The sequence below is a fragment of the Amblyomma maculatum genome, chromosome 2 (assembly GCF_055883805.1).
Source record: "Amblyomma maculatum isolate TAMU_Amacu chromosome 2, ASM5588380v1, whole genome shotgun sequence".
Lineage (NCBI taxonomy): Eukaryota > Metazoa > Arthropoda > Arachnida > Ixodida > Ixodidae > Amblyomma > Amblyomma maculatum.
The window spans coordinates 204,953,488-204,978,124 of NC_139345.1; the positions used below are offsets into that span (position 1 = coordinate 204,953,488).

Consider the following 24,637-nt stretch of genomic DNA (forward strand, 5'->3'; position numbering starts at 1 on the left):
GATGGTTGGAGCGCTGTCACTGAAGTGGCCAAGAACAGGGTCTGATGTGAGGGCGTGCTTCAGGTTATTAAAAGCAGCTTCGCATTGTTCAGTCCACACGAAAGGGCTGCGTGCTTTAAGTAGTTGATGAAGTGGAGCAGCAATACTTGCAAAATGCTTTATAAAACGCCGGAAATAAGTCGCCAGGCCGAGAAAACTGCGCAATTCTGTAGTCCGTTGTGGACGAGCAAATTTCAAGACCGCGATGATTTTTTCAGGGTCTGGACGAATGCCGTCATGGCTGACTAGATGTCCCAATATTTTGATTTCCTTCTGTGCAAAGTGGCACTTCTTGCTGTTGAGCTGAAGGCCCGCTGAAGCGAGACACGTGAGGACCTCATTCAGGCGCGTGAGATGGTCGTTAAAAGTTGACGAAAAGATGACAATGTCATCCAAGTAACATAAACAGGTTCTCCATTTTAGGCCACGAAGCACAGTATCGATCATCCTTTCAAATGTCGCTGGTGCGTTACAGAGTCCGAAAGGCATAACATCAAATTCGTAAAGGCCATCGGGAGTTGCGAAAGCGGTTTTTTCTTTATCGTCCTCGTGCATAGGTATTTGCCAATAACCTGAGCGGAGGTCCAAAGTCGAGAAATATTCGGCGCCTTGGAGAGAGTCAAGGGCGTCATCAATTCTTGGCATTGGGTATACATCTTTGCGGGTAATTTTGTTGAGTGCGCGGTAATCAACACAAAAGCGTACCGAGCCGTCCTTTTTTTTAACTAACACTACTGGGGAGGACCATGGACTTGTCGAGGGACGAATAATATTGCGATGGAGCATGTCGTTTACATTTTCTTCAATTACTTTTCGTTCAGAGAGGGAAACCCGATAAGGCCGTCGGCGAACGATAGAGTTACCTTCAGTAATGATGCGATGGTGCGCAACACTAGTCCGTCCCAGTGGTGGGGAAGTGGCATCAAAAATGGCTTGGTGTTGTCGAAGCAATGTCAGCAGTTCTTGGCGTTGTTTCGGCGTGAGGTTAGGATTATTAGTCTTTGTGAGAACAGAAAGAGAGACGTCTGTCGAAACACGGTGCTGAGGCTGAGGGGCGGTGAGCACCATCAAGGACAAAGGTTGAACATCCACCATGCAGGGGAGAGAAGTTCCTTTTCGGAGCACGAGTGATTCACGTGAAGTGTTAGTGGCCGCTACTGTCGCTGAGCCGTTGCAGAACCTTACAAGACTAGACGGGAAGGCGATGCCGCGTTCAAGATGACGATAAGATGGTGCGATGAGTACGTCCCCGTCACCGATGTGGTCAGAAACAACGGTAAGCAGTTTTTCGCACTGAGGAGGCAGAACAGTATCAGCGGCGGCAACGAGGGAATGATGTCGTTCAGAAACTTCAGATGAAAAATCGCTGTCTGTCATATGGATAACACGGTCGCCACAAGAAATTAACGCCGAAGCGGTTGACAAAAAATCCCATCCAAAAATCATCAGATGCGCACATGGAGAGAGCACAGCAAACTGCACATGATGGCGGACGCCGTCAATAACAGCTCGTACGGTGCACTTTGCTAAAGGGCGCAAAGGGACGTCATTGGCTCCACGGAGTTCAGGCCCATCATATGGTGTCGTAACTTTTCGCAAACGGTAGCACAAATCAGCGTGAATGACAGAAATTGCAGCCCTTGTATCAATCAATGCCTCGACCGGTAATCCTTCAGCGAAAACAGAAATCACATTATACGGGCGATCTGGAGGACTTTTGGTAAGTTCGCAGACTGCAGTTTGACCTCCGGAAACTGCAACGCTTAGTTTTCCGGATGGCGGACAGGGAGAGTTGTTGCGGGTCGGAGAGGGGAAACTGAGCGGCGGTATGGGGATAGGGACCGACGTCGGGATGCATGGGTTCCACGAGGCTCAGACGAGGATTCTGGAGGTGGGGATGATCTTCGAGGTGGGCTGGAAATAGGTCGTCGCTGATAATATGAGGGTACGTCACTTTCGAAGGCGTTATAACCACGCCGCTCGTTCTGAATACGGCGACGGCAGAAGCGGGATATATGTCCTCGTATTCCACAGTAGTAGCACACTGGGCGAGAGGGGCGCCAGGGTGCGTAATAGGGTGGCGTAGGCTGAGCCGTCGTCACGGCGTTGATGTGGTTGTAGGGCGATGCCAGTTGGGGCGGCGGAACAAAAGGAGGGGGTGATGCTGCGACGTGCGCGTAAATCGATGCTTGGCGGGGTGCAGGAGGGTCGGACGCCATAGGTCGCGTGATTGTTGCCAGCTCATCTTTAATGATGTTGCGTAGACCGGCGTCGTTAGAAGGTACGGAAGAATGATCGCACCCGTGTCGACAGACAGGCTTGAGGGCTTGGAGCTCCTCCCGGATGATGGCTCGAATCAGTTCCCGTAGATTCAGGTCAGCATAGGTCGGGCCAGTAGCAATGCCGGGCTGCAATCGGGAGGACTGCAGCTGGTCGATGCGTTGGCAGGTCGCAATGATGGCGTCAACAGTAGAAGGATTCTGGGCAATCAGGGTATTATAAGCCACAGAATTAATTCCTTTTAAGATGTGGTGTACGCGTTCAGGTTCCGGCATGGTGGGACTAACACGCCGGCAGAGTGCAAGTATGGCCTCTATGTAAGACGCGTACGACTCATCGGGACCTTGGAGGCGAGAGGCGAGCTTGTTCTTCGCGATCTCAGTCCGAACTGCTGGGTCGGCGAAATATTGGCGGAACTGCTGCTTGAATGTTGTCCAGTTAGTGGTGTGGGGTTCGCGGTTAATAAACCAGGTTCTGGCGACCTCAATGAGGTAGAAAGAAACGTTCAGAAATTTTAGAGCGTCGTCCCACCGGTTGTAGTTACTGCAGCGGTCATATGTGTCCAGCCAGTCATCGACGTCTTCGTCGCGACGACCAGCGAACAGCGGCGGGTCGCGCTGTCGTGCGGGCACAGTCGGAGGGGGTGGTGCAGCCGAGGTAGAGGGTCCTGCCGATTCGTGGGTGCTCTCGGTAGACATAACGATGGTGGCAGGCGGTAAACAGCGACCGGAACGTAGCTCCAGCGAGAGGCAGGGCACAAAACAGCAAGGGGATCAATTCTCACCTCCACCACTTGTGGAAGAAGGCTAGGACAAGACGGCGAGGTCGTGGCAGCAAGGACAGCGAAGCCTTGTCTAGCGTTTTAATCCGGTCACCAACCCAGGCACGCGCCGGAGCCCGCGCCGCGGCACGATGATGATGGTATGTACAAATGAAAGAAGATGATGATGGCATGTACAAATGAAAGAAAGTCCACAGAAGGCTCACAATACATATTTATAATCACATGGTAGGATGAACTTCATTTCTTTCAGGCACCTGTTCCGGAAGTAAATGACAGAACCGCCTCAAGTCACTGCTGAACAATAATTACAATCATAAGGAAACCTTCAGCCTTCAAAATTTCTTGCCAGAGGATGACAGCGACCAAGCGCAGTTTTTACGATGTCTTCGCGGCTACTGATTCATAGCTTGCACTTTAACGTTACAGAAAATTAATCGCTGCATGGTGAAATTCATTGATATTGAAAAAAAATAATTACGCTACTAATTTACATCGGCAAACAGGAGCGCCGGAAGATATCGCTCCTTGGTTATTCCCTCCTGCATATATGTAAAGTTGAAACCAAGGCCACTCGTCTCTAGCCGTCGGGTCAACGGAGATATGAACAGTATGAAGAGAAGGGGGGACAACGGGCGCCCTTGCCTCAAACCTCGCTGTACCTCCACCGGTTCAGAGCAATCGCTGCCCCACTGTATGACTGCTAGATTTCCTTTGTACAGTTCTTGAAGCAGCTGTATCCATTGAGCTGGAAGTCCAAGGTCATTCAATACTGTCCAGAGTGTTTTGTGCGCTATAGCATCGTATGCCTGGGAGATGTCTAGAAATCCTAGCAGGAGAGTCCTGTTTTCCTGCGTCGCTAACTCCCAGGCTTGGGTGACAACAAACAGGCAGTTGTCCAAGCGACGGCCTGGTGGAAAGTCCATCTGCAGCTCCCCAAGAATGCCCTCTTTTTAAGGCCAGGAGTGCAGTCTTGTACAGAGGATGCGTGCGAAAAGCCTATAGAGGACCGATGTTACTGAAATTGATAGGTAGTCGGCTAGTGACTGGGTATCTCCACCTTTCTTCCGTATCAGCCGTACTCTGCAACACCTCCAGTCATCAGGCACTGTGCCCTTTGCCATTACTGAGCTGAGTGCCTGGCGCAGATGTTCTTTCGCTTTGGGCTGCAGTGTCTTCAACAGCTGAACTGGTATACCATCGAGGCCTTCAGCTGTGCGTCCATTCATATGCTTGAGGGCTTTCTCTAGCTCACGCTCTCGGTCATGCAAAGCTGTCAGCGCTTCAACCCTGTGGTGCTCGCCTGGCAAGACTTGGGCGAGTTTCTGTGCTATGAAACCTTAAACATACCTCAAGCGTGCCGACCCTTCATGTACTTCCCTAGCGACGTGATCTCTAAGGGTAGTTGCCGTCTGAGTTGGCCCGGCCTGTTCTGCATGGACACGCTGCCAAAACTTCTTTGCGGCATCACGACCAGCCGCCTTGAGGTCTTCAGTAAGTTTAGCTATGAGTTTGTGGACCTTCTTCTGTACAAGTTGTGCAGCATTTGTTTAGCTGTTCTATACTGCTCCCATAGAGTTGTTATCTGGGATTGTTCTCTTCCTCGGAGTGCATGGCGGTGTTCCCTGCAGAGTTTCTTGCGCCTATGTATTGCCTCGGCTATTTCTGTTCCCACCATCCTTTCAGTCTTCTTCCACTTCTCGGTCTCCTGCTTTGACACTTCATCATCCACTCTTTCACCCAGTGAATAAAATTCTCATAATCTTCAACCTCAACATTTTCAGCATCTTCCTCCAATAGAGTGACGAGGTTTTCTATTTGTTTGGGCGATAGCTTGTGTAGATAAATTTGCTTTTTTGCACACTCTCTATGTTGACGGCTGCCCCCGAACACCAGTCGGATTCTGTTGTGGTCACTGCCTAGGCTTTTTACACCTTCATCAATTTCCATGAAGTTAAGTTTGTCATAGAATTCTGGCGACATCACACAATAATCTATGGATGACGTATTCAGAAATGTGGCGCAACAAACACAAACACAAGAGAAGATACACAACACACGCGCACGTCCCCACGTCCTGTCCCCAGCCACCCAGGTCGTTTTGCCTATGCATTTTTCTGTTATATTCTCGAGAACCGCCATTGTTTCATCAACCCACTCGAGAAGCATGTTCCCCGTGCGGTCGGTCACTTTGTCAAGCATGTCTATATGACCACTGAAATCTCCGACGAGTATGAAGGGGATGCTTAGGGCTTGTACATCAGTTTTGAGGCATGTGAAGAGCTCTCTATTTTTCTCCTCAGCTCCTCTCCCTGTCCACATGTACACCACACCCAGTGCTACTTCAGTGCCACATATGTGTCCTCGAAGCCATATATGCTGGGTACAATTTGTTTTTATCCTTCGCCATTGCGTGTTGGCCCTGTGAAAGGTTCCTACTCCACTTCCACGTCTTTCGCCGTTGCCTCGATTTTTGCCTTCCCATATTTAGTCTTTGTTTGCTGGAGGGGATTCATCCTCTCTCAAGTGCGTCTCTGCAACACCAGTAATTGTGATGCCCATTTCCAATACCCGATAGAGCTCTTCCCACTTTTGGTTACGCCTGCCGCCCTGAATGTTTAGGAACATGATTGACTCATGTTTGCGCTTCAACGCTCGTCTTGCTTTTTTTCTTCGTACTCTCCCAGGTATGTTTTGCCATGGCTGTTTGCACGGATCGCATTTCCTTGCCATATTCTGTTGATCTTTTGATGATGCGTGCTTCTCTTGGACGACAGTCTGGTACGCTTTAGTTGAGCCGTTTGACAGGACTTGTCCCGCGCGATGTCTGCCTCGGCGGTGTTCCTATGTGGAAGAGTGCCTGACCTAGCAACTGTATGAGTGGCATAGTTTGTTTTGTTGTAATAATAATAATAATAATAATAATAATAATAATAATAATAATAATAATAATAATAATAATAATAATAATAATAATAATAATAATAATAATAATAATGATAATGATAATAATAATAATAATAATAATAATAATAATAATAATAATAATAATAATAATAATTTATTTTTCCTTTACTACAAGGAAAGGAAAGGAGCAGCCGCTAAAAAGCTGCTTCAAAGAGCAGCTTGACGGGGCGGCTGCCCCTGCATATGACGGCATTTCACAGCAGAGAAAGTCATGCCCAAGCAGTGAGTAAACAATCAATGGAGAAATAATTAGACTACAAAAAAGCACTAGGTAAATCAGGAAAAATACATGAAAATAAAACAGAAACGCCGCAAGACAGAACACCTAACTTAAAAATATGTATTTATAGAAACATTTCGCGGATTAATTTAATGGGAGGAAGAGAGAAATTTTTAAGGAATAACAGCGCGGAGACGAAGGACGAGGAAGAAGACAACACCTGCGCTGTGCCTTCGTCTCCGCGCTGTTATTCCTTAAAAATATGTACCAACTAGCTCAACTTTCCGTGTTGTGGAAGAGAGAAATCTTGACCACTATTAGCAAAGTATTGATTTAATATGGTAGGAAGCCTGAAGCGAAGCATCTGCCTGCCATAGATCGTCCGGCACGCTGTAACGTGCCAATGCTCCGGGTTACGGGTGTTGTATGTTTTTAGGTTGTCTTGAAGCGCTGCTATGAGTGTTAGTGTGTTGTCTTTTTTACTGATGCCTTGTTTATATAATCGCAAAGGCCTGTAGTTATACAAAGATGTTACTTTAACTATTTTTAGCTGCTTAAATATTGGTCCAGTATGTTCGAGGTAAGAAGCTTTAGTGATATTTCTTATTGCACGTTTTTGAAGGAGTAGTAACTTTGTAATGTTTTCTGCTGTTGTTGTTGCCCATACTAGCAAGGAGTAGTTCAGAATAGACGAAAACAGTGAATTATAAAGCATAATGTTAATAGTAAGTGGAAATACACGGAAATGTCGGCGTAGAGAACCTATTGTGCGTGATAATTTGTTGACTAAATATTCTATGTGAACATCCCATGTCATGTGCTCTGAGAAGTACACGCCCAACGTTTTCACAGAGTGAGCAATTTCTATTTTCGTGCCACTCAGTACAAAAGAAGGCAGCTCGAATGCTTTATTTCTGGGATGGAAGAGAACGGCTTTTGTTTTACTGACATTGAGTTTTAGACTGTTTTGACACGCCCAGTGTTCAATGTTTTCCAAGGTTATGTTAGCCCGACTGGATAGCTCTATGCCTGAGTGACCAGAGAAAAACAGACCTGTATCATCAGCGTAAATAATGTGTTTTGCAGATAAATCTATGGAAACAAGATCATTGATGTAGAGAATAAAAAGAAGGGGGCCTAAAAGACTGCCTTGTGGAACTCCCGAGATGACTGGCTTGACTGTAGAGGAGAAACCGTTTATTTCAACATATTGTGTCCTATTGGCTATGTACAAAGATATTAAAGAGTAGGCTGTGCCACGTATGCCATACCTGTCTAGTTTATTGAGTAAAGTTTTGCGGTTGATGCTGTCGAAAGCTTTAGAAAAATCTAAAAATATGCCCAAGACGAGTTTCTTTTCTTCAAAATTAGTTAATATATACTCTTTTTGTGCGAGAAGGGCAAGCTCAGTAGATCTGTTTTTCCGAAACCCGAATTGAGCGGGGTTTAAACTATTATGATGATTAATAAAGGACGTAAGACGAGCAAGAATTAACTTCTCAAATCCTTTTCAGAAGGTAGGCAGGATAGATATTGGGCGATAGTTGGAAAGGTCGTTTTTATCGCCTTTTTTGTATAATACTGTGACCCTCGCCGACTGCATGTTACGTGGGAACACGTCTTTTGATAAACGTAAGTTATTTTCGTGTCAGGCAGTTTGATATATCATGAATAACAAATTTTACTGGCATTATCTGAACACCCGCGCTATCCTCAGATTTGCTATTGTTAAGACTGTTGAAAGCCGCCACCACCTCTCCCTCTGAAACTGGATTCAAAAGTATTGTTGAGTTACTGCGAGAATAGTTTAGCGGTACCTCTTCGCAAGATGACAAAGTTTGGGCAACAGAAGGGAAAAAATCATTGAAAGCGTTAGCGAGTTCATGTCGCTCAACCTCTATACCATTAAGAATAAGTTTGGTAATTGGTTCTGTTATATGCCTTATGATAGAGTTCAAAATTTCTTCTTCAGGTTCCTCATATGCGGCACTATTAATGGCGAGTAAAGACTCATCCAATGACAAAGTCCCAGCTGGGCCACCTTGCCTGGGTGCTACACCACTTTCTTGAGTCAAAGTCTCTGTTAGGTCCACTAAGTCCTGACTAGTCTCCGACGCTCTGCTGCTGTCGCTTGGCTGCTCATAAAAAGACTTGGGATCGGCTAAGTTGTCTTCTACCTGGCCCTGGGATCCGTGCACGGCAGCTTCGCAGTAAGACTTAGCCCCTACCAGCAACCCATTCTGGGACCTCGCATCGAGATATTCTGACTTCTGCTGATGGTCACCTTGTGCCAACTTGTTAGCACTTTCTTCCTGGCTCATGGCTGCTTTGTCATAACCAAGCTTCTTTTCCTGCTGGTCAGTTGCCTGTATCTGGCCCACAGACAGCTGGAGCTTACTCATTAGGGACTCCAGTGCCTTGCGGCTGGAGATTTCCTCTTGCAGCTCCACCTGTGACTTCTTTATCTCCATTTCCTTAGCCTCAAGTGTCGCTTTCCAGTCCTCTATCTGTAGAGAAAAGCTTTCCTTGCAGTCGCGGATGGCTTGGGTCACCTCTCCCTGCAACAGGTTGATGCAGACGCATTGCCTGCATTCAAACTTCTTTGCCTCCCGCGCCTCCTTCAACGTCTCGAAAGGTGTGGCCTGTAAGTCAAGCCAGGCCCCTCATTTGGGCCAAGCCACCCAGTTCTCTCCGTCTTCCGTCGATGCTGCTGCTTTTGCACGCGTCCTGCCCATCGCACGGTCGCTGCTTTCATGAGCCGCGCACAACGGACACAAAGGGCACAATCACACCTGCACTTACGGCCGCACCAAAGGCGGAAGTTCGCTGAAAATCCTCTGCTCGCATTACACCTTGAGACGCTCTCACTGTGACGATCGATGCTCCGTCACCAATAAAAATTCACTTTCAAATAAACACCATCGGTTAAACGACCGGAGTAACCGTACAATGTACTTTCAGGGTTTAACCTATTTTAAACTGCTGTTCTTTTCCCAGGCTGTTGAACATTCTTCTGGATATTAATCTTTAGGCCTACTTTTCTGCTTCTCCTGTCGAGATCATTAATCATTAGCTGCAATTGGCCCCCTGAGCTACTTAACAAGGCAATGCCATCAGCAAATCGCAGTAAGCAAGCTGCAAATAGCACTGGGGAGGCCGTGTCTCCTTGCCTAATACCTTTCTTAATCATATGCTGTGTTGTATATTTTCGCAGGTCTGATCAAGAATGCGGGGGAAAGCGACTCCGTTGCTCAGTCCGTTCAGAGTAAGTATTTGTGTATGCCGATACATGGTGGGATGTACGGATCCTCAGTAAGAGTGGTTATTTTCGATAATCGATAATATTTCATTTTATTGTCTTCCTTGGAAGCCCTGCAAGATTGCATTTGAATGCTGCACCATGGAGACAAGGAACTGTTATGCCGCACAATATATAGAAAGGCAATTCCATGAAGGAATTGCAGACAGTTCCAGTGCACAATCGTTGGGTTTCTTGTAAAACCGAGTATTTAGTGAACTGAACGAGGTGTACTGTTCTCTCTCTCTTTTTTTTTATTTGAATGAGCAACATATAATTGTAGGCATATTTCCGTCAACCTTTGTAACCGTTATTTGTTGCCGTTGACATCTGCTGGCATGCGGCCTTATCACTCTGTTTGTACCAGGAAGAACTATTTTGCGCTTTTTGTTGTTTACGCTCTGTGTCACCATAATGCTGCTTTATCATTTTCTCTGTCGCGCAAGATGCTCCGAGGTGAATCTCGGTTGACTACAGCCGCTCTCGCCTGCTTCCACATTGTTCCACATTTTTGTTGCCACCATTAGTGGCTCCATTTAAACATGTCTTTTGCGACGTTAAATTAAGCGCTGACAAGTGCAACGCACATTACAAGCACGTGCCGTACAACGCACCGACGAGCACGCTGGTCGCCATTGCAGCTGCCCTGTTGTGTATTTATTTTGCGGGCTGAAGTGAGCCCAATAAAGAGTTGATTTCAGTGCAACATTAGCTTCTTCGTTTGTTGCATTCGGCACGTTACCATATTGTTCCTTGCAATTATCCTTCGCCTGGAGACGTGAAGGTTGTATAGTCCATGCTCTCTCTCAACTGTGCTCCCGTATGCTCACTCTCGACTGTGCATGACTAAAAACACTTGACAAGCTGCCTTCCTCAACTTTGCAGACGTTTTACACACTGCCTTTATGATGGCTTTCTTTGTCGGCTACGTAGCGAAGGAGAAGACTTACACGTGATAACGGTGAGGCCACACGACGAATTAAAATCGAACTATTTATTGATACTTAAAAAGAGATTCGGTTGATCTGCAGAGGGTCACCTGAATGGATGTGATGCGCCTTCATGCGCGTCTGCGCTTCGCTTCGTCTCGTCTCAGCTCCGAATGCCCCTCCCCGAGGCGCCGAGTCCCCGCGTTTCATCTCCGAAGCACAGAGTTCGAGGGGAGACATAATTCAGGCGGGGTTCGCGGGCTGTGAAGTCTCCGTGCGGTCGTAACGGAGGTGGATAGATGAACAGACCGACCGAGCGAACGTGCTCCTTGCGCGGATTCACGTGGCGTAAGCATGCCCTCTCAGGTCGCCGCGGTTACGGGAGAGTTGGGTTGTCACGAGTGATGAACTGTGCGCTGACACGGCCTCTCTTAATTTTGCGCCTGTCCGCAGGGGCGCGTATTCACTAGTGTCAATTCATCGGTGTCCAAGACGCGTTTCTTGTACCGTCTCAATTGTTCAACGTTGACGGTTTTTTCGTTTGACTTTTCAGGAAGATGGGGAATTCTGCTTATAGCAGCCATGTTGGGACCAATCAGTTCTTTTATCTCGAACGGCCCTTCATATTTGTCGTCTAATGTGGTCCTCGCGCCGAGCTCGAGAAGAACGCGATCTCCACACCGGAAGGTCGGCGTTCGACGTTTTTCGTTGTACCGTCTCGCTGTTTCCTCCTGACGTTTTTCGAGAGAGCTCTTCATGTCGTGGCGCCCCTTGGCCATGTCACGTAGTCTTTGTGCGTCATCGATTTCTTCACCGATTGCTCCGATGTTAAGTTCCCCAGCCACTTTTGAAATGTAGCCGTGCATTAGCCAAAATGGGCTTTCTTTGCCGTGGTGATGTTTCGTTACGTTCATGGCCAACGTAGCCTTGGGTAGTCCCTTTTTCCAGTTTTTATACTTGCTTATAAGCGTTCGTAGAATCTGTTTCAAGGTTCCCACCATTCTTTCAATCAGTCCGTTTGACTGTGGCCAGTACGGAAGTGAATTCAGGTGGTGAATTCCAAGTCTATGGTAGATTTGCGCTGTTCTCCAGTTCACGAAGCCCCTTGCTTGATCCGTGATGATGATGCTCGGGACGCCGAATCTGGAAATCCACCGGTTCGTGAGGAAATCCAGGTAGTGTTTTGAAGATGTGCTAGGCATTGCTACCGTATCCATGTACCTAGTAGCGTGATCGATGCACTTCAGAATATAACCTTCCCTTCCATCGAAGGGACCCGTGTGATCGAGAGAGATTAAACTCGGAACCTCTCCGGGGCTGAGGCGTCCTTCGGCTTGATTTGTTCGGGAATTAATCGTCTGGCAGGTGTGGCATGACTCGACGTAGCGGCGAGTCATGCAACCGATAGTCCTTTGTAATCGATAGCCACCAATACTTTCGTTGCACCAGGTTTCTTGTTTTTTCACTTCCCAGGTGACCGTTGTTGTCATGAAACATCGCCATGAGGCTGCTCCGGAGCGCCGCAATAACTACAACTCTTTTGTAAACGCGGCCTCCTTCGACTGATTTTCGCAGGACTATGTTGTTTTCGACTTCGTAGCTGGAATTGCTCGTTCCGCCTTCGGCCCGGAACTTTTCACACTCGGGGTCACTCTCTTGAAGTTCGCTTATTCGACTGTGCTTTCTCACGGTCACGGCGAGGCAGGTGAGATCATTGGTGATCACTTCGTCTTCGCTTGTTTCTGCTCCAACCGCCTGTCTCGAGAGAGCATCAGCAGCCGCATTTTGCCTTCCCGGCGTGTATTTGACATCGAAGCTGTATTCCGCGAGGTCGAGGGTCCATCTTGCGAATCGGCGGTTTTTCGCCCCCTTTTCCACCAGGTAGGATAGACTGAAGTTATCTGTATGCACTGTGAATCGAGGGCCCCTGCGCAGATAGATGGAAAATTTTTCTGTGACGGCCCAGTGCAGCGCCATACATTCGAGCATGTTCGAATGTAGATTTCTGTCATGCTTGTTCAGGGATCGACTGGCATATTCAATGACACGTTCTCGTCCGTCTTGTGTGTGTGTCAATATCGCTCCAAGACCTGTCTGCGAAGCGTCGGCGTGCACTTGCGTTGAGCAGTCTGAACGAAAGTTCGCAAGTTAGCGGTGGATTCTTCAATCAACTCTTGATTTCGTCGACGATTTTCAGGTGCGCTGTCGTCCACAGGAATTGCACATCGTTTGAGACAAGTTGACGCAGTGGGTGCGTGAGGTTCGAAAACTCAGGGATGAACTTGCGTTTATGGTTTGCGAGTTGCAGGAACGAGTACAATTTCTTGGCGTTGCCTACAGGCTGGAACTTGTCGACGGCTGCGATTCTCGCCTCGTCCAGGGTTCGCCCTTCTGCGGAAATCTTGTAGCCAAGAAATGAGATGTCGTCTCGCTCAATTGACACTTCTTTAAGCCGTTAACGACGACTTTTCTCAGCGCCTCATCGAGCAGTGACAGCGCTTCGGGGATCGTAGCTGCTCCAAGGCCGACATCGTCCTTGTATGCGGATGTTCTTTTCATGCCGTCAAACGTGTCGCGCATGACTCTTTGCATGGTGTGGGGTGCCTTGCAGAACCCGAGAGCCATTCTTAAGTATTCGTATTTTCCATCTGGTGTAACGAAGGCGGTCTTATGGATGTCGTCAGGCCTTACTCGCACCGTGAAGAAGGCGGACTTCACGTCTAAGACAGTGAAGTGCCTCGAGCCTTCTCGCATGATATCGTCGATTACATCTTCCATCACTGGCATTAGGTACGGTGGACTGATGGTCTTCCCATTCAGTTTTCTGTAGTCGTGAACCTTTCGTTGGCGCGTGGTTGGTCCACTACAATGGTAGGAGCACAGGCTTTCGCTTGGTCGGATAATCCCCTTAGCCAAGTAGTCATTCACCTGTTCCTTCATGAACTGTCGGTCCGCAGGGCAAGATCGGTACGGCCATGTGGCGACGGGATAGTTGTCCCTAAGTTCAATGCTGTGCTCTACGTGAGCGCAAAGCGTCAGCTCATCCGTGCTCGTTGTGAACGCGTCGTGATGACGATGCAGAATTGAGCGGAGCTCATCTCTTTCGTTAGCGTTCGCGTCGCGGGTCATTTTAGATACAGACTATTCAACCAGGTCAAGCAAATATTCGTCGGGACCCGGGCCCTTCAAGTTCAATCTCACGAATTCGATGTATCTCTCTGTTGGTTCGTCTATGACTGCGGTTGCTGAAGGCTGCTATCAGCGTCTCGCCAGTACGATTCATACTGCATGCGCCTGGAGTGTGTACGATCGGTTCACGTACCGATGGTTGTATGGGGACGAGGGTGACATCGTTCGTAGGGTGAAACGTGACGTCAACGTTCGCGGCATGGCGCCAGTCTGAACCAAGAATCAGATTCATGGCACTGGGCAAGGGCGCGATCACTACCTCTTAGCCGCACGGTCGATGTTTCGAGACTCATGTCCGACGCTGCCACTCTCGTCGGTCTGATGCATCGGTCAAGAACTTTTACGTGATCTGGAGACGCCCACGGTCGGGGGCAAACGTTAAGGCCCGCAGAGCTCTCGTTATGGACGGACATGTTTGAGCCGCTGTCTATGCAGACTCTCACCGGTTGGTTATCGATGAGGCCCTTGACGATGGGCAAATTGCCTCCCCTTGATTTCAGAAAACAATTCCCTTGCCTGTTTGTCGCCCCGGTATTGCCTGCGCCGTTGAATCTAGCTGCTCGGCGTTGTTCCGCAGCGATCATGGCTACCGTCTTCGGCCTCGTGCACTCCCTCGAAAAGTGGCCCGTTGTGCCGCAGTTGAAACAAGTATCTACTCGCGTGGCCCGCATCGGTTCTGGCTGTTCTCGCGGCCCTAACTGTTCGCGGGGATCAGTGCTCCCGTCGGTCGCCGCCGTGGATCCGTCGCTGCTCATCTGGTTAGACCGCCCAGGAGCAGATTGTCAGAACCGCGTCGTGACTTTCTTGCGTCGTCTGGTGTCGAGCAGCGCTGCGCGGTGGATCCGTTCAGCGAGGTTGCTGCAGGGCTGTGCAGCGAGTGGATTAGTTCATGTGTCTTCGTCGATTCCGCTGAGAATCAGCGAAATTCTCTCTTCGTTCGCCATCGGGTACAGAGACTTGTCAAGCAGAGCGTTTTTCGAATACATGTACTCAACCAAGGTCTCTGAGTTGCGCAGTCTTCGATCACCCTGCAGGTCCAGGAATTCCTGCATTGTGAGCCTCCTGTCAAAGCGCGAGGCGAAGGCTTGCCTCCTTGAGTCCCACGATTCGCAATTCATGCCGTAAGAGCTGTGCCAATCCTTTCTGCAGTAGCGAGCGTCAGTGATGGGGACCAGTGTGCCAACGCAGCTACACGCTCACCCTGTGATATCCATATCTGGACATTTTGTTGCGGATTATCGTCGTACTTGGGGATGGCGGACGCGTTGTCGTTCGTTGACTGGATCAGAACGGGCTGAACTGGCTCTGACACTCTCGACAATACCTCCGTCATTTGCAAATGCGCGCGTGCGAACATGATCGTGATTTCGTTCAGGCTTGGCGAACCCTCAGGAGCTGGAGCGTTGTTCTCCCGCGAGGACTGCGGAGGTGTACCACGATTGGTGTATGCCGGCTGTTGGTTCGTTGTCGTAGCAGGGGCGAGACTTCCGTCGTTGCTTTGGGAGTCCGTATCGTGCCCCGCTCGTATCGACACTGGCTGCAGTAGCCCCTTTGCGTCACTCGCTGCTTGTGACGTGCGTCGTTGGGCTACATGCCATTCCAGTTCGTCAACTCTTGCCTGCAGAACTTCGACTGTCGTCAGTCCTTCCGTATCCGCTCCTCCGTTGTCATCGTCTACTGCTTCAGCCTGGCTGGTAGCTGAATCGGACGCAGCCAGCGAGGCCTGAAGGCGAACGTTGTCGTCCAGGAGGCTTGTGACGAGAGCGTCCTTACAGCCACTGCACGGTCGTACACGGGTTCGAACCTCGTCGGCCAGTCGCTATTTTTCGACCCGATGAGAACACTGCGCATTGTCGATTTCGCTGGAGACCAGATGAAGGTGGTCTCGTAACTCGTGATGTTGTTCTGCTTAACACAGTGGATTCCGGTGGTTCTTCGCATTCGCGAGACGCCTCTGCAGATCCTGTAGGCTGCGTCATGATAGCGGTGAGGTCAGATGAGGAATTAAAATAGAACTGTTCATTAATACTTGAAAAGAAATTCGGTCGATTTGCAGAGGGTCGTCTGGCTCGATGTGGTGCGCCTTCGTGCGCGTCTGCGCGTCGTCTCATCTCATCTCCGAATGCCCCTCCCCTAGGCGTCGAGTCCCCGCGTTTCTTCTCCAAAGCGCAAAGTTCGAGAGGAGACATAACTCAGGCGGGGTTCGCGGGCTGTGAAGTCTGCGCGCGGACGTAACGGAGGTGGATAGATGAACAGACCGACCGAGCGAATGTGCTCTTCGCGTGGATCCGCGTGGCGTAAGCACCCCCTTTCGGGTCGCCGCGGTTACGCGAGAGTTGGGTCGTCACGAGTGATGAACTGTGCGCTGACACATGTTTTATCCATTCTATGATCCTGCGGCATGGAGGAAGGAAACAACTAAGGAGAGGCCCTTGCCATTCCCAATGCATTGGAGAAAGTATGGCGGAAGTGACTTAAAAATTTAGGGTTAGCCAAGTCGGGCCATTAGCAACGGCATCGCTGTTGATATGAAAGCACGGGTCATTAGCAATGGCGTTGCTAAGGGGCCGAGGTACGTGAGCGTCGTGGAGAAAGAAATTGCTGAGGGTAGAGGAGGAGGAGAGACGTTGCAGCGGCCGGCTTCAAAAAAGTGACGTCAGGGCCTCTCCTAAGTTGTTTTCTTACTCCATGACCTGCGGTCTAAGGATTATGGGAAGGAAGGCGCTGAAAGGTTAGAAAGCGGTTCAGTTCACCTATGTACCGCGGGCACAGCGAATGGTTCCGTCTAGGTCGCCAGGCCGCCCGGTTGGCAGAAGTCGGACTTGCGGCTTGCTGGTCGCGATATACTTCGCCTGTAGTTAGCGAACCTGGAGTGCAGACAGTAAGGGATCCAAACCTGGGCCAGGCGGAGCTTCAAGAGTAAGCGATCAGCTCCCCCTTCGGCGGGAATTCCATTACGCGGGAGGCGGGTGGTTCAGGCGCCTCATTTCGCAGTGTGCCGGCTGAAGTGCGGCTTTTAAAAAATATGCACCTTGAAGGATATTTTTGGTGTGGAAATCTTAGCAAATAGGAAAGACTGCTTTCTAATGTGTTCAATGTGTGTCAGGGACAAAAATTAAAATGCCAGAATTAAAAGGGGTGTCATTAGACGGCGGTTTCATCGCCTAGCTGAACGCCGACCAAGCGGCCGCTCGCAAGTGTGTGTTTGTGTGCGTATGTGTGTGCACGCGCTGCTGCCTGACCAGATGCGGAACCAGATGCACGGTGAATCAGCATCAGTATAGTATTGGCTCGCTTTTCATTACCCCCGCATTATCCCACAAACATCTTGGCCTCCACCTAACACCATCACATCATGGGTAACCCACATTCAAAACATTTGCGCAGAAGCCTCACGCACACTCGGTTATCTGCGACGTAACTTGAAGGCCGCATCCCCGGAAATAAAGCAACTAGCCTATATAACTTTCATTCGCCCCAAACTAGATAATGCGTCCTCCATTTGGCACCCATCACAAGCGCATCTCGCCACCGACCTTGAAGCCGTGCAGAATCGCGCCATCCGATTTATAACATCTTGCTATTCAAATAAAACCAATATCACAGCACTGAGACAGTCCATCGCCATTCCATCGCCCATGTCACGCCGTATCATATCTCGCCTATGTCTTCTACATCACTTCTATTATCATCCCCGTACGAGACATGCAAAGCTACAGCCCCCCCCACAGGACATCTAGCCGCCTAAACCATAATCATAGCATTGCACGTATCAACTGTCGCACCTTAGCACTAAATTCTTCATTTTTTCCGGACGCAATAGCACTGTGGAACGCCCAGCCAAACACCATCGTATCATGCACTGATCGCAAATCATTCAGGATAAAATTAAACGACCACCTTTCGTGAAGAAGTCGCTGATGACGTCGGCAGAATTGTGGGCGCGCGGGGGAGGCAGCGCTTACCTTGTCTTGACTTTTTTTACGTGTGTTTGTAGTTCTGCTGACGTTGCCATCGATGACGTACCAACCGGCTCAAGTTTCACCAGTTTCGTGAAAGCGTTTTTCTCATGCAAATTTGTATAACATTTTCGGCGTCATTTACTTATGGTATATTGTCATTTTTGTTTTTAATATTGTTTCGCTAACCCTTGCATTATTTCTCTTGTTTCTGTTTTCTTTCCTTGTTATTTTAATGTTTCCCTGTTCGTGTTCGCATTGTATATTGAGTTTGCTGCCCCCTTATGTAATGCCTTTGGGCCTTTAATGGAAAAATAAATGAAATGAAATATTCGAACCGACAAGGGGCCGTGAGGGGCAGGCCACGAGGATTGCCGCCGCCGAACCATATTAGTTGCGCGAATGCCAAGAGTCCACGCAAGCTTTGGGTATCACTAGTACGAAGGAGGTAAAAAGAAAATGGAAACAAAGGAAGCCCTTAAGAGTAGAACACGGCCAAGCGCCGGCGCAGACAGTGGCTTACAAGACGCCGAACGAAACCGTCGTCGGTGTGAATTTGTGTACAATTTTCTTCATTCGTGTAGCGAAGTAAGTTTTCCGGAGTTTATTTTATTTTATTTTGTAATAATATTTATTGCCCCATGCACATGCGATGCACACAAGCGCCGGAAGCCTGCCGCTTGTCAATCTGTTTCGCGTTCTGCTGCTAATTCGGAATGGCTCAAAATAAATTAGCTAAAATTTTCTCCTGCCAGTTGCATGCGGCACTGTAAAATTCATTTAACATTGCCGCAAACTGCGCTGTCTTATAGCGCATGAAAAGCACCGAGCGAGCCGGTTTTTAGGTAGGGCATACAGGCCTTCGTTTAAGAAAGCCACCCTTCGAATGAATGTGAGGCACGACTGCGACCACTAGTATTGCTACGCGATACGAATTAAACTGGCACTACAGCAAATGGGAGTAAAATTTGTCGGGCTAGTTGGTTCATAGTTCAATGCAATAAAAAGCTGCGCTAATAAGACACGGACGAAGGAAAGGCAGGACGCACACAAACGCAGACTGACAGCTTTATTTCGTGAAGAAAATCAAGGCATATATACGCGATCTCCGCTACTATCTAATCACAAAAAACAGCAAGCGAAGAAGTGACGTGCACTATCAAATATCAAATTCAAATTCTGCTGCAGAGATGATAAACTTAACTAGGGCCGGCCCACTAAGTAAACCAAAACCAAAAATCTTCCAGTCTAACGGATTATCAGCACAACCATCAAATGGTAACGCACGAATACAACACAGTGATGCAAGACAAAACCCATAGTACATCATACCATCATCTTCAGGTTGGACAACGAAACATGATATAAAACCAGGTCACACAAGCAGCTTAAACAAGCCTTGTCAGAAACAATGCAGTGAAAAAAGGCACCAAGTCAGGCTAAAATCAATTGTCTAACATTAATACCAACCACAACAACAACAATAAAAAAATAAATAAAATAAAAAATATCGCGAAGCTATGACATCCGACCAACTAGCAACCCACAACGCAGACAATGAAAGAAGGCCAAAGCAGAGCCTATATATGACCTTCCAAAAACTTACTCTTTTTCCGACAACGAAATAGAGGGCTTGCTGGCGCAAAAGCTTGTGGTGCTGATGTAGAAGGTTTCAATTACTAGGCGCTCCCATTTATCTGTCGACCTGGCCAGAAACTTCGTCCTCTCAAAGTAAGGCACGCATTCCCGTTTGTTTTCTTTCTTGCAGTCAGCACAGTGCTCGGCCAAAAACCCTCTTTCATTTTTCTCTACATTCAACTTGTGCTCTTTTGCTCTTTCATTAAAGCATCTGCCGGTTTGGCCTATGTAAACTTTTCCACAACTCAGGGGAATGCGGTAAACTACTCCAGAAGCACATTCTGTGAATTTCCTTTGGTGTTAGATAGTGCAGGGAGGCTTCCTATTCTCTTTCATCATCGCACACACCTTCGAGAGTTTGCAAGGTGCGGAAAAAGCAATGGTGACGCCGCCTTTCTTCGCAATTCTCTTGACATTGTGCGAAAATTTATGAAAATACGGGATTACGTGGATCTTCACTGACTGCTCTTCTTCATTACTATTGCTGCCAGACTTCATTTTCTGTAGCAATTTCTCGCAAACTCTCAAAATGATGTGCGGAGGATATCCAGCAGCTCGCAAACGCTGAAGCTGATGTTGAAAACTTTGTTCAGCCATATGGACGTATGCCTTTTCCAGGGCCGACGTGATGCACAACGAAATGATGCCTCTCTTGACCAGCTTTGAATGGGCACTGCAATATGGAAGCAGCGTTTTTTTCGACCTGGGTTTGAAGGACCAACATATACATTGTTCCCCTATGTGCAACGCTAAGTCCAGGAACTGAAGCTGTCCCTCTGAAGGAAACTCGCTGGTGAACCGGAGCCCGCCAGAAACACCCGAAAAAGTGGACAGGACCATCGCGGCCGTATCTTGGATGTTGCCGTTCGCAGGAGCACTCAGGAAAACCAGATAATCGTCAACATATCGGCACACACAAATCACACCCAAATCTTGCAACTTCCCTTGTAAGCGCCTGTCAAAGGAAGCCAGAAATATATCGCTTAGAGCGAGAGCTATGCTTGAACCTATGCAAATTCCAGCTTTTTCAATGTGGTACTGTCCGTTGTGGTGGATGGCTGAAGACTTGAGATGAAAACTTAAAAGTTCTAGGAAATTGCCTGTGTGGAGACCAACAGCATTCTGAAACCGCAGTTCCCCATGAAGCTCAACACTTTCTCTGATGGCAGCGAACAGACCACCGTGTGGAATCGAATAAAACATGTCTTCAATATCCACTGAAAAGGCTGTGGTCTCAATTGGAAGCCCACTCTTGATCTGTTCAATGACTTCCTTAGAGCTGCGAACAAGGAACGGGTCGTTCCCTCGAAGCAAGTTCAGGTTGTTTTTGAAGGAAGTTTCCCGTCTTGCGCTGCCAACATTCTCTGTCAGACACAATTAAACGAAAGGCGCAATCAATTTTGTGTGTTTTCCCGGTGAAAAAGACTTCCATTGACCTCATCTTTCACGGCCTTACTCATTTGTACCAATTCCAAATCTTTTAAAAGTTTGACAGCTTCCCGTTTTCTTTTCTTAGGGTCATGCTTCACTGGCTTGAAGTTTTTGGCCACAGCCTCCAGTGCTTTGCTTTCAAACAAGCCCTGCGGTAGAACTACAAAGCCCTATCTTTGTCAGATTGTATAACCGTAAGGTTATTTGACTTCATATAATTGGCTACTTTTTTGAGCGGCGGTTTCACTATAGCTCAGTCACTCACATGACGGTAGATGCATTCCAACCCTTCGCCGACAATCATTTCCTTGTCTCGTTTAGTCACACTTTCCCCCAGTGCCTTTTTTCACTGCATTTATTGTTTCTGACGAGGCTTGTATAAGCTGCTTGTGTGACCTGGTTTTATACCATGTTTCGTTGTCCAACCTGAAGATGATGGTATGATGTACTACGGGTTTTGTCTTGCATCACTGTTGTATTCGTGCATTACCATTTGATGGTTGTGCTGATAATCCGTTAGACTGGAAGATTTTTGGTTTTGGTGTACTTAGTGGGCCGGCCCTAGTTAAGTTTATCATCTCTGCAGCAGAATGTTACATTTTGTGTTGATTTAGTGCACGTCACTTCTTCGCTTGCTGTTTTTTGTGATTAGATAGTAGCGGAGATCGCGTATATATGCCTTGATTTTCTTCACGAAATAAAGTTGTCAGTCTGCGTTTTTGTTCGTCCTGCCTTTCCTTCGTCCGTGTCTTATTAGCGCAGCTTTTTATTGCATTGAGGAAATGGGACATTTACTGGATTCTGCGGACCGTAGGTATGCACGCTTTGCGCCTTTGCTACTCATACCACATGCCGAAGAAGCGATATATCTCACCGGTGGTTTTTTTTTGTGTTGCGTGTGGCAGTGCACAACGTAACAGTAATGGCTTCCTGCTTTTCGAGAAGACGAGGGGACATATATTATGGTGAGGCTACCCAAAAGTAATGCAAAATAATATGCCTCTGCCCGTGCCATTATGTATAATTAACGGACTAAGACGACGGCTACTAAAAAAGAGCGTGCTTTCGACAGAACACAGTAAGACACCACGCAGGGCTTCGCTAACAACTGAAAAAAAATTTATTGCACGCTTGCAATAAATAGACAAAATTCCCTGAAAACGAAGCCAGAAACCGTCCTCTTGTCACTCCTTATCGTCGTTGCTGGTCCAGATAGCTGATTTCCTTTTTTGTTAGCGCCAATGATTGGGTGCTGTCCTGTGTCCTGTCGAAAGTGCGCTCTTTTTTAGTTATCATGTACCAACTGGGGGGGCCCGGCTACTCTCCTTGATGAGACGTTGGGACAGATGTCATTGCGACATGCTGAATAATATTACGAATGACGCACATTTCGGCACCGCTCAACGTGTTCTCGCGCCTGCTGCCGGCCGGCTCCCGGCAATTTCGCCTCGTGCCGCTGTAAAGAGCGGTGCTTAAGCGAGAAAATGCGATTGCTGTAAAAAAAAAAAAGAAAACATGGTATTTGCTTGCTTGGACCTGCATAAACGTTTCTTGGCGCAAGCAACTCCCGAAAAAAAAAAAAAATTGCTGGTGAAGAGCATTTTAGATTCTAGAGCCGAAGCTCTGCTCAGTGCATAAGTCGAGCACCGGCGGACTGTGTCCGTTCGTCCTTCAACTCAGCCTCAGTGTCAAAGCTTCGAGTCAAGGCATCGCAACTTAAGTGTTATATCGTGAGATTTGCTAATTACGCGTCGTAATTAATTACATTTGATTAGTAGGTAGCGATAAATATTAAGCTTTATGTCACAGCTTCGTCATAAATCGTTCAATAGCTTACACAAAGTATTTCCGCTGCGCAAATGGACGTTATAAATAAATGTCGTAATTAGTAATTGTGACTAAAATATATGCTGCAACATCGTCATATCTCATATGTTAAATTTATCGGGTAGGTTTGCATTGCGCTAATATTAGGCCGTGATTCATCATCATCTTTATAATCAGTGGAATATATCTACTGCACGGCGCAGTCCTCTCCCCACATTCCTTCAATTAACCCGTTCCTGTGCTGACTGCGTGCACTTGACCCCTGGAAACTTCCTGACCTCAACCTCCCATCTAATTTCCTGCCGCCTTCTGCTACGCTTTCCTTCCTTTAGAATACACTTTATTAACCTAGCGACCATCGGTTATCCTCTTTTCGCACTACATGTCCTGCCCATGCCCATTTCTTCTTTTTGATTTCCACTAGAATGTCAGTAACTTGAGTTATTTCTCTCACCAACTCTGCATGCTTCCAATCTCTTAAAGCTGCACCTGTGATTTTCTGTTCCAGAACTCTCTGTATTCTCCTCAATTTAGGTAGAACTGGTTTCGTTACCCTCGATGTTCGAGCCCTGTAGGTGAGTAACGGTAAAATACAACTGTTGGTATACTTTTCTCTTGAGCGACACCTGCGGCCAATTGCCAGATGTGCTCCATCCTAGTCTTATTCTCCTGGTTATCTGGTTATTTCCGTTTTGTGGTCTGGGCCTGCGTGTACTAGTTGTTCTAAGTAGATATATTCGCCTACCACTTCCAATGCTTTGCTACCTATTGTAAATTGCAGTTGCTTCCCGAGGCTGTTGAACATTACTGTAGTCTTCTACATAATAATTTTAGGTCTAATTTCATGCTTTTCCTATCTAGTTCATTAATCATTCTTTGTAGTTCATCCCTTGAGTTACATAGCAAGGCAATCTTATCAGCTAATGGTTTGGTTTGTGGTTTGGTTTGTAGGGTTTAACGTCCCAAAGCAACTCAGGCTATGAGAGACGCCGTAGTGGAGGACTCGGGAAATTTCGACCACCTGGGGTTCTTTACCGTTCACTGACATCGCACAGCACACGGGCGCCTTTCTTTTCGCCTCCATCGAAAAGCGGCCGCCGAGGCCGGAGTCGAGCGCCGTAACCACTGCGCCACCCCGGCGGTGCTCTCGGATTACATAGGTATTCTCAGTAAAGCCTTATCCCTAACTGCCCCGATCCCACTGACTACTTCCTCTAAGCCAGTTGCGAGTGGTACAGGTGAGATCGTGTCTCATTGCCTAACACCTTTTTTTTTTTTTTTTTTTTATGCCGAACTATGGTTGTTGTTCAGCCACTATAAATATATTCCAGTACTTTCAGGTATGACTCATCTACACCTTATTTCGGAATGCTTGCATGACTGCTGGGATTTCGACTGAGCCCATTGCCTTCTCCTAACCAATGATTGATATGTATGGGGGCTGGTTATATTTCGAGCATTTTATAGCAAAAGCTACACTGTGGTAGGTTTTCAAGACCTCGGGTGGCCGCAGCTACGTCGTGAAGAGGCGTACCTACGAGAATAAGAAGAAGGAGAGGAAAAGGAACAGGAAGAAAAACGCTCGGTTACCCGCAGCTAATGCTTTCGCTACACATTCATTCAGCAGCGTTCTATTTTTTTCTGTCACCTGTTTGATATGTATTTTATCGATGGTAGAGTACCCTTTCCGTAAACCTGCTTGATCTTTTGGTTGACTTAAGTGTAAGGTTGCCCTGATTCCTTTAGCATTTACCCTAGTAAATATCTTATACGTAGCTGGTAGTAAGCTGATAGCTCTGTAATGTTTCAAGTTTTTAGTGTCCCCCTTTTTATGTTTTAATATCTTGTTAGCGTTTGTACAGGATTCCGGTAGCGTCGACGTTTATAAGGAATTATAGCGTATACAGGGTGGCCAGTTTTTCTAGTGCGATATTCCCATTGACCTTCAAGAAGTCTGTAGTTATCCGATGCTCCCCAGCTGCTTTTGCCTTTTGCATAGCTTCTAAAGCTTTCTGAACCTCGTCCTTCGTTACCGGTGGAACTTCCGATTTCTCTTCAATATTGTCAATCTCATTGTTA

The 24,637-nt window shown here is 47.6% G+C and overlaps 1 protein-coding gene across 1 annotated transcript in view; it reads left to right on the forward strand.

Annotated features, from left to right (window-relative positions):
- Nucleotides 1–24,637, forward strand: part of LOC146201101 (glycerol kinase 5) — a 180,001-nt gene that overhangs the window by 107,895 nt on the left and 47,469 nt on the right. Inside the window, exon 13 of the mRNA XM_084595640.1 lies at nucleotides 9,502–9,552. Coding sequence (XP_084451766.1) covers nucleotides 9,502–9,552 — 51 coding nt within the window. The remainder of the gene's footprint in view (nucleotides 1–9,501; nucleotides 9,553–24,637) is intronic.